This window comes from Thamnophis elegans, chromosome 2 (genome assembly GCF_009769535.1).
Source record: "Thamnophis elegans isolate rThaEle1 chromosome 2, rThaEle1.pri, whole genome shotgun sequence".
Lineage (NCBI taxonomy): Eukaryota > Metazoa > Chordata > Lepidosauria > Squamata > Colubridae > Thamnophis > Thamnophis elegans.
Genome location: NC_045542.1, coordinates 11772667 through 11783785, shown reverse-complemented (window position 1 = coordinate 11783785; position 11119 = coordinate 11772667). Strand labels below are relative to the sequence as shown.

The 11119-nt window shown below is 40.9% G+C and overlaps 1 gene segment (V, D, J or C); it reads left to right on the top strand.

Annotated features, from left to right (window-relative positions):
* Positions 1-4505: 4505 nt before the first annotated feature.
* Positions 4506-10508, top strand: LOC116505031. The segment is given in 3 exon segments: positions 4506-4574; positions 7136-7498; positions 10075-10508. Coding segments are annotated over 3 exon segments (741 nt in total).
* The last annotated feature ends 611 nt before the right edge of the window (positions 10509-11119 follow it).

Genomic DNA, 11119 nt, shown 5'->3' with positions numbered 1-11119 from the left:
ATCAGTTTATCAATAGATACTGTATTTTTAAAGCATTCTCTCACAAGACTCATTTCAAATTTTCTCAATTTTTTACCTAATTATATGTGAATTATTTTCCTATCTGTAAAAGTTTCTAGTGAAACTCCCCTTTTGATGAACCATTATTTAACTGGCTGGCCTTCAGAGAAATTATGAGAATGATAGCTACCTACTTCTTTCTTGACACATGAAATAAAAATCTGCTTTCATGATACAAATTATACACATCTAACCTAATAGAAAATTATCAGTTCAAGAGAACAGTGATAAACAAGTAAATCTTGAGGAATAACTTAATAAATCCTCTGCTGAGAGAGCAAAATTTGATCAATTCACATGGACCAAATATAATTTAAGAGCAGAGTCTAAAATAATCTTAATAAAAACTTTTAAATTCATCTGATATTTCCAAAGACATAGTGGTTTCTCATTCATCAATTTGAGATCAACCTCTCTAGTCTAGACAATAAAGTTCTCAACCAAACCAAACAAAACCAGAGAATAATAAGTTTTAACCAAAGATATTTCAACTTAAAACAAACTTGGGTTAAACTTATGACATGTAATGGTCATCCAAAAAAGAAGACTAGAAAGGTCTGCCTTTAAATTAGATAAGTAATTAATTCACTTATTCAGAATTTAATCATCCACACATGAAACACAGTAGCAAAATAATTTAAGGAGGCCAGTATAGTATCATATTCCTTTACTCTGGGAAAGCAAACATCCTGTTTCCAAGCTTCCATGATGGGTTTATGACTGTAGAATGAGTTTATTCTCCGTCTCAAGTGGTCTGGTCCACTACAAGGCTTGATTTAAGTTCAAAGGATGGAGGTTCTTCAAGGTTTTGGGATTAAAGAAAGGAAAAGGAGTAACTCCTAACTCCTTATATGGGCAGGGACTGGCCAACCTTTAGAAAAAGTAAAGGAGCTGTGAATAATACAGGGTGACCACACAGTGAAAGCCACCAGATTCTTTCTGCTTATCCTTTCTTTGCTTGATGCAACACGAAGTCTCACTTTTATGCTCTGATGTTACTATCTCCTGAACAAAAGGTAAAATGGAGATAAATGATTCAGAAGAAGGTAGATAGACCTTAAATATATCAAGATTTACTGAAAGATCTCTGAATAATATGCAAAGATTTCTGAGTCCAATTTCTACCACGGCAACAACAAAATGATTTCCCTACTTTTTGAAATTATAGGCCACCGAAACAGAGTAACAGGGAAAGGCAATCTCATAGTCTGCACTGAATTTTTTTTAAAAAAGCAAACATTCCATTACTTGAGGGTATGTAATTTAATATAAATCTGTGAAAACTTCTAAGCTCATTTATCAGAATCATAAATGGTTTTAATCCAAGATCTTTTTCAGTAATTCAGTCATTTTAGTAATTTCAGGGCATATTAAAACACAAATATATCATGACTTTAATAGCCATCGATTTACAATATTATTTAGATCTTCCACATACATATTACAAAGAGTAGATTTGTACAAACTTTAATGAAATCAAACATTTAAAGGTTAATTTAAAATTTTAAGACAGTTGTAATGTTCCACCAACAAATGATGCAATTCTTAAAATTCTATCAGCAACAAGCAGTCGTGGGTTTCAAAAAATTTTCGAACCTACTCTGTGGGTGTGGCCTCCTTAGTGGGAGTGGCTTGCTGGCCATGTGTTTTCTTTCTTTCTTTCTTTCTCTCTCTCTCTCTCTCTCTCTCTCTCTCTCCTTCCTTTTGTCTCTCTGTCCCTTTTTCCTTTTTTTTCTTTTATCTCTCTCTCTCTTTCTTTTTTCTTTTTTTCTTTCTTCCTCTCTTTCTCTTTCTGTGTGTGTGTGTGTGTGTGTGTGTGTGTGTGTGTGTGTTTGTGTGGTGGGTTTCAAAAAATTTTGGAACCTCTTCTGTAGGTGTGGCCTGCTTTCCGGGTCCACTGGTGGAACCTCTTCTAACCAGTTCGGTAGATTTGACGAACCGGTTCTACCGAACTGGTGCGAACTGGTAGGAACCCACCTCTGGCAACAAGGCACCAAAATGTACATTTTTATAACTGAATCCAGTTGGTGGTCATAATAACAACATAATGAAACCAGCAGCAAAGATTTTGCAAGAAAAATGGCTATTCCTTGTTTAAATTATTTGAGATGCCTAAGTGAAGGGAAGAGATTAAAGAGGGATTAGCTTTTGTTGTATTTACCTCTAATAGAAATCACACACAAAGGAAAAAAACATAGACTACTCTTCCCAAGTACACAAGGACCTACTCCAGGTAGAATCTGCCTGCGTAACAGATGCTCCCAGGAAGGTCAATAGATGCCAGTCCCTTCCTGTCAGCAAGGCAAGACATGTCCAAACAGGAGGTATAAATCATGAGTGCTAACATTACCTTCACTGCAAGTTTACAGTAACAGGATCTTGCCAGTCTTCAAGTACTGCATTTGCCCCCTCCCTTGAATTTACTTTCCAGAGAAATGGGGGGGGATGTGGGGTCTTTTCTGAGATGCTTTGAACATTTCTTTTCCTTCTCTGCCCTGAGATACCATTTGCATGACAGTTGTCTAAGATGGGGCTCTTCCCAGGGGTGGGCTTCAAAAATTTTAGCAACAGGTTATCTGCCCGATTGCTGGGTGGGTGTGGCCCTGGTGGGTGTGGCCTAGCCTGCCTCCTGCACCACAGCGAGGGGGCTGTTTTCGCCTTCCCCAGACTCCGGTGGCTTTCCTTGAGCCTCTGGGAGGGTGAAAACTGCTTCCCCCAGGCTCCGGAGGCCCTCCAATAAGGGGAAGGCCCTTATGGAACTTCCAGGAGGGCCATTTTCCCCCTCCCCCAGCTTCCGCGCGGGCCCTGCACTTACCTCTCATCCAAAATGGGCCTCGCGGAGACTCCGGGGAGGGGAGGGGAGGGGAGGAGGGGCAACCAAGGATGGGATTTGGAGGTTCTCTGAATCAGCCATAACATTAGCTATGGGCGAACCCATAGCAGTCTACCCCTGGCTCTTCCTCCTGTCTCCAAGGTCATTCCCACAGATCATTACAACTTCTCACTCACTGAGAGATAGAACAGCACAACCTCTGCAAAGAGGGAACACACAATTTGCTAGATAGCTGACACCGTATCACATTCCAGGCCGTGCACACGCATAGGAAAGAGGTGGGACTTCAATTGTGGCATAATGCCTACCATTGTGCCCATTTTTACTCCAGTATGAATATCCCTGGATAGGGCCCTGGAAATAAGAAGACTCTGTCAGGACATCCTTCCTTTGAGAAATTTGTCCCTGGTATGGGGTTGGCTCTATTCCCCAGAACATTTTGAAAAGTGGTTAAATTTTTTTTTCATGGAACTTTCTCAGTTTTCCCATTTATTTTTTTCCATAGAACTATAAGGATGTTATTCCCATCTTTTGAGAGAAGAGTATTATGTAGAAAAGGAATTTAATAAATATTTAGACATGTTTTGTCAGTTGCCAAATTTTTGGCTATTTGTAGACTATTTTTCTTTACGGATTATATTCTGTATACTGCTCAGTTGTCAGACTGAACTAAGGTAGAAATCTCAGTAATAAAGGGTCATTTTAAATTAAATTTATTAAATTAAATATTAATTGTTTGTTAAATTTTAAATACAATTTAAATTAAATGTTTAATATTAATTCATTAAATTAAACATTTACTATTAAATTTTAATTTTAAATTATTTACTGATTAGAGTTATAGAACCTCTCAGATCTTAATGTGTGTTAGAAATCAAACTTAAAGAGTAGTACTTTTAAATCAGATGGCACTTTTAAGAAAATGATCAGAACATTCAATATTTAGGATCGAAACCATACTGGGAAAATAATTATTCTCCGTAGTTATAAAGACTCCTGCATAACAAGATAAATGCTAAAGAACACTTTAAAGGAATGTTAAAAGGTGGGAAGGCTAGTTCAACATTTCCAGTGGAGACCAGCTAAGTCATCCTCAGAAGATTGAAGAATGGATGGAGAATAATTAACTAGGTGGAATACTAATCTAACAAAATTTCTAAGACTTTTTTTTATCATTAAGGATCTAACAATTAGGCAGCAACCTTTTTTTGTTGTTCTGGTATTCTGGAAATCTGCTTTAGATAAAGGATTTATTTGTGAATGTTTGTTCTTTTCTGCCTGGAAAGATTTTTTTTTTTTTTTTACAGAATAAAGCAAATTGTTAGGATCACTTCAGATTATCCCAATTCAGTAGGACCACACTGTTTTGGAAGAAACAGAACATGCACACATTCAAATGTTGAAGAAATCCCCCATGGAAATCCCCCAGTACAGTTATAATCAGCTTTATGCTCCATTGCTTGAGCTCATCACTAAGTTATATTACCCAAAACTAAGGAAAGAAGCTGGTTTTGTAAGCAAATGCTTGCAAATGAGTTTGAGACCCATAAAATACCCTGTGGGATACATGTTCTCTACGGTGAAGATCTGAAAATCGGCTTCGCTCCAGAGCCCCACCCTGAGCAGAGAAAGATGAGCTCTAAGATCTTGCTGTGTCTCTCACTGGCTCTCTCCATCCAGGGTGAGTACATGTGCCAACTAAAGGGAACCAAGTACTTGCAGTGCGAAAGGAGAAATGTAGGGCTTGTGCTAGGACAAAGAGTAAGCATGAGGGGCTGGCAAAATCTAGACCTCTCTGGTCCTTCATGGGAATACAATGCAATTAATGAACACAGCAGAGATAATGACTGCATATAAATGGTGATGCACATCTGGGGAACTGAAGGGTAAAATAAGTATGTCTTTCTATTTATGGATATGCCAGTGGCTCAGTGGCTAAGACGTTGAGCTTGTTGATCAGAAAGGTCGGACATTCGGTGATTCGCATCCCTAGAACTGCATAACGGAGTGAGCTCCCATTACTTGTCCCAGCTTCTGTCAACCTAGCAGTTCAAAAGCCGGTAAAAATGCAACTAGAAAAAATAGGGACCACCTCTGGTGGGGAGGTAACAACGTTCCATGCGCCTTCGGAGTTTAGTCATGCCAGCTACATGAGCACGGAGACATCTTCGGACAGCACTGGCTCTTCAGCTTTGAAAGGGAGATGAGCACTGCCCCCTAGAGTCGGGAATGATTAGCACATATGTGTGAGTGGAACCTTTACCTTCATTTATGGAAAATCGGGCAGGCAGGCATCTTTATTTTTTTTCCGGAGCATGGAATAAGCAGGAATCTCAATAACAATTAGATAGAAACAATTATTGTCACATTGGTACCATGGTACCATGTCAGTTTTGAGGTGCTCTGTGCATTGTTTTCCTTCTCACTGTGTTTTTTTTTAATAAACTAAACTAGAACAGAAAACACTACACTATCCTGCTTCTATCTTTCCATCATTAAAACTTCTTTCAAGTTGTGCTTGATTTCTTGGAGTCTAGCTTACAGCTCTGAATTTTCCCGTTGTCTCCCATCTAACTGCTAATTAGTTCCTATAATTAGAATATTTTTGTTCAACCAAGATTAGCTGAATTTTTCCACCAAGCAAGGCTCTGGCTATTCTTTAATCAATACTGAACTAGCAGTATGGAAATTTTTTCTAGCAGGTATATTTTTTTAGTTCTGTTATCAGACCGTACAGTGAATACACAAATAATGAAGTGGGGCTGTGGGGTATTGAACCTACGATCTGTTTAAATGTATTAACGTGATTGGAGCCGAGGTGACGCAGTGGTTAGGGTGCAGTACTGCAGGCCACTTCAGCTGACTGTTATCTGCAGTTCAGTGGTACTAATCTCACCGGCTCAAGGTTGACTCAGCCTTCCATCCTTCCGAGGTGGGTGAAATGAGGACCCAGACTGTGGGGGCGATATGCTGACTCTGCAAACCACTTAGAGAGGGCTGAAGCGGTATATAAGTCTAACTGCTATTGCTATTGGATAAAAGCTGACAAACATATGATGTTACCGTTTATGATACACTCACAGAATGATTTTTTGTTATCATCTCTGGGATATCCATACATAACTATGCTTGGGACGAATTCTCACCAAAACCTCTGTCTAACTAGGCACGCTTAAGTTTAGTATGCAAGTCAACCAACTGACCCATGCTTCTGTGAACAGCTGAGACAGCTGAGGCTGTCATTGTTGAAAATCAAGATGCTACATCCAGAATGTTCTAAACAACATTCCCCTGCAGGTTTACAATGGAAGGCTGTTTTAACAATATTATTGCCATGTATTTCTCTTTCTTTTGGTTATCTTAACATAGCTTGCAAAGTAGCAAAAAAGATTGTTCTTTTTTTATTCCCCCAAAGGCACAGCCTCACATTACTACTAATTAAAAGGCTATGTAACACTATTTAAAACAGAATATCTATGAAATCACACTTGTGAATCTTGAAAGTCCCTTTCAAAAACATGAGCTTTGTTCACTTTGGCAGACAGATAGACTTCGGGGGGGGGGGAGGAATCGAGAGCTTTTGGGCCATGATAGAAAAGCTGCAGAAACAGAATATACTTAACATATCACTTAGCAATAGCAATAGCACTTAGATTATATACCGCTTCACACTGCTTTCCTCTCTAAGTAGTTTTATAGAGTCAGCATATTGTCCCCAACACTCCAGGTCCTCATTTTACTGACCTTGGAAGGATGGAAGGCTGGGTCAATCTTGAACCCCATCAGGATTGAACTGTTGGCAGTGGGAATAAAGAGTTAGCCTGCAATACTGCATCCTAACCACTGCATCACCACAACCCAATATGGCTATGAATTCCCTGTTTCGGGGAGCAGGAGAGGGTGTCAGTGGTATTGCAGAGTATAGTGAACTCTGAGCTAATCCATTGGTCAAGATTTGGATAACTAAATAGCCAAAGCTAAAACAAACCAAGTTTGGGATATTCTGCAAATTAGAGTTGCTATGTCTTGAACTAATTTAATTAAGTGTGTTGCAAAACCAAATAAAAATGTTTTGTTTAATGGGCACAACCAATTTTCCTTCTCTGGAAAGGGAAGTTCTCCCTACAGATCTGAGCAAGCAGGACGTGAGCAGATTCTTTCAAAAGAAAAATGAATCAAGGTGTTTCCAACTTGCAGCTCCGGTTACGGGATAAATCTCTGCTCCTCTTCTTCCTTCTTCAGGTGAACCCTTGCAACCTGTGCCTATCCAGCCACCTCAGGCCTTATATGCCGAGGGCTCTACTGCTGTCCTGCAGTGCCCTCTGCAAAGTGGCAAGATCCAGGGCTACCATGTCTTCTGGTTCCAGCAAAAGCCAAGCAAAAGCCCAGCCTTCATCTTGAAGCATAGCATCGATGGGCAGATACACCGATCCTCTTCATTTGATGCACGTTTTGTGCCCATCCGGGATGCCAACACCAATGCCTACATCTTGCAGATCCAGAAGGTGCAAACAGATGAAAGTGCCACCTATATCTGTCTAGCAGAGGGATATTATTTCCAGACAGCGGTCTCAGGGAGTGGAACACGGCTCATCATCACAGGAGGTGAGCAGGAGTACTGCATAACAGATGGGAATAAAGGAAAGGCACTTTCTTTCTCTGTGTCTTTACAAGGGAGGGCGGGAGGGAATAAATGCTGCTAGAATATCTGAACAAGAAAACAGTGATGAGATGCTCCCTTGAGCTGTACACCCTGAAGCGGTCTCACTCCTGAAGCTAAAAAAATTGAATATTTCGCTTCTGCCAAAGATGAGGACAGTCTCTAGCATTTTAAGTGTTATGAGAATCTGGGCTGCCCTGAGGCTTTAGTGCAGGGGTCCCCAACTCCCGGTCCATGCACTGGCACCAGTCTGTGGCATGCCAGAAATCGGTCTGTGCAAATAACCGGAGCCCCATCCAAGGGATGCAAGCAGCACATGAAATCACACCCCCTCTGGTTTGTGGAAAAACCTCTCTCCGCAGAATGGGTCCCTGGTGCCCAAAATGTTGGGGGTCACTGCTTTAATGAGTAATAAATGGGGTTTGGTCTTATTGTGAGAACTGCAGCCGTTGGCTAAGCCTCCTGAGAACTCTACACGCAGCTGAACCAAATAACTGAAAGCTGCCAGCCTATGAAAAGCTGTATTTACAAGCGGCCACTAGATGGCAGCAAAGTTAATGTTGATATTAATTGTTATAGTTTAGTGGTGAGTGGGCCGTATTTGCACGGTGGTTCTGTTCCCACAATGCATATACCTTCCAGGCTGCTATTAGCAGAGTCAAGCCTTTAAAGCCCTACCTGGCTTAGGACCAGCGTACCTGCGAGACCGCCTACTGCCACATACCTCCCAATGGCCAATAAGATCTCACAGGGTGGGCCTCCTTCGGATGCCGTCAGCCAGTCAGTGCCAGCTGGTGGGCCCCCGGAGAAGAGCCTTCTCTGTGGCTGCTCCGACCCTTTGGAATCAGCTACCCCCAGAGATCCAGACCATACCCACTCTCATGGCCTTCAGGAAAGCTGTTAAAACCTGGCTGTTCTGGCAGGCCTGGGGCTGTTGACCTCATTGAAAGGTCCAGCCCCGACTAGAACGAATGCAATTTTAAATTATTTTAAATTATTTTTTATTTTTATTTTTTCCTTTTTATTTTTTCTTTCTCTTTGTAAGCCACCCAGAGTCCTGCGGGATTGGGCAGCCTATAAATTCAATAAACAAGCAAACAAACAAACAAATAAATAAATAAATCTCCTTGCCAGTGATTCTGACAGCACTCAGTTCTGTCGTATTAATTCAGTGGGGAAACATGGAGGACAGAGTAGAGCAATTAGACCTGAATGGCCAAAGTCTTTACTACTGCCTAATAGTCATGTGGATTTTTGCAGCTAAATCTGGTAGCATTAGAACAAAATGTCCGTACAAGTTGTCCAGGAACTGATATCCCACAAGCCCTTGCACCAAACGGATACCGGCAAGGTAACATGATATCACTAGTCCGGTTCCAATTAGCCAGGAAGAGAGCAATACAGGTAGTCCTCGACTTATGACCACCATTGAGCTCAAAATTTCTGTTGCTAAGTGAAATATTTGTTAAGTGAGTTTGCCCCATTTTAGGACCTTTTTTGCCACAGTTATTAAGTGAATCACTGCAGTTGTTAAATTAATCAAACTGTTGTTAAGTGAATCTGGTTTCTCCACTGACTTTGTGAGGTCACAGAATGGGACACTGCAACCGTCATAAAAATGAGTCAGTTGCCAAGCATCTGAATTTTGATCACGTGACCACGGGGAGGCTACCACAGTCATTAAGTGTGAAAAATGGTCATGTCACTTTTTTCAGTGCCTTAGGAACTTTGGTCACTAAATGAATTGTTGTAAATTAAGGACTACCTGTAGGCTTAGCTTGACCATTTCAACTGTCTTGTGTCTGAAATGCCTATTCTGTGACACTAAGCTTTAGCAGTGAGTTCTGTAATAGAAAGAGTACTTTTTAGATTTTCTTTTTAATGGAGGACCAGGATGGGAAAGAGTTGAATTGATACGTTTTGAGGTTCCCACCTTACAAATGACTGGATCTTTTTGGAGTTAAACATCCTTTTTAAAAAAATTCTCACAATATATTAACCTCTCCTTGATTCAGAAGTAAGTTGTGAAAAGATGGCGAATAAATAGCAAAAATCATCCGTAGAGTAAATGAAAAGGCTCAGATTCATCGGGCAGCATCTAAAGGTCAGTCTCTAAATGCCATACTTCACACCACACAAGTCACACCTTTACAGATCACAGTTGAATGAGTGCTGTGGCAACTAATCAGCCAATCCAGCAGACGTTTAGAGCAGGTGATCTACAAGATCCCTTCCAACTCTGTTAATCTGTATCTGTAAAACCTGTATCTGTATCAGATCCCCAAAAGCAAGTGTTGACTCTAAATCAGTGTTTCTCAACCTTGGCGTCTTTAAGTCCTGTGGACTTCAATTCCCAGAATTCCACAGCCAGCATAGCATAGCTGGCTGTGGAATTCTGGGAGTTGAAGTCCACAGGACTTAAAGTCGCCAAGGTTGAGAGACACTGCTCTAAATGGTAGAAAGAACAATTGTATGGCAGTTTGGGAGAATGACAAGACTCAATTATTCTTGTTTCCCCCAGGACAATCAGCAAAAGTGCCATCATCGGTCATCCTGTTGTCTGACGTTTCCCAGAAACCAGGATCTTCCGATGTCCATGCCTTATGCGTAGTTGAAGACTTCTACCCAGGCTTACTAGAGATCAAGTGGAGTGCAGCTGGGAAGGATATAACTGAGGGAGTGACCTCTGGACAAGTGACCTTGAATGCGGATGGCACTTACACTACCTCCAGCATCCTGAACGTATCGCGCAATTTCTTTAACTCTGTCACCCCTATTCGGTGCTCTGTGAATCATGAATCTTCTGGGGCCAAGATTGAACGCAGCCTGGAAGGGTGCTTGAACAAGTGAATGGCTTCACCTCAACGCCTCCCTTCTTCCCTTGCTGCAACTTCTGTTTCCCCTTTAGCTCTCTGCAAAGTGTGCCCTGATGCATACTTTGGCTTCACCCCTCAGTAAAATATATATTCACTCCTTAGTGCTTTCTGGTTATTTATTTATTTAGGATGTGTGTGGAAGGAAGTCTCTAGTGATTTGAATGGGGCTTGGTCAGTAGTTGCTTCCCCTTGAGTTCAGGGATACCTTGAATTCATAGAGCTTCCATATGGAAAGACTGCTCTCTGATGAAGCCATTATGCTTTCACATGGATCGCATTTAAACATGTGATGAGTTGGCACAAGCTGTTTCATCATAAATTAATCCATTGAGCTGAACTTGCATTACTTGCTAAGCTCTATCCCCACTAGCTAAGATTACTACTAACTGAACATCCCACCTTAAAAGTTATGTACATGCATCCTTATGTTGAATGCAAGTTGTTAAGTCTCACCCCCTTTATGGAAATGAAGGAATACCTTAATAAGCCTGTTGTACGAAGACATCCATGTTGTGTTCTCTGCATTTTCAGCAGCATTGTCTCTCATTTAGTTAAGTGTGATGAGAACAGGAGACTCACTCCTCTGAAAATCTTTCCATGTTTTTTTGATCAGCCATGTTTTCCCCTTGTCACCCCCTTTCCAAATTTTGCTCTCAACCCACTCACAATGACCCACTCACAATTTTTGCC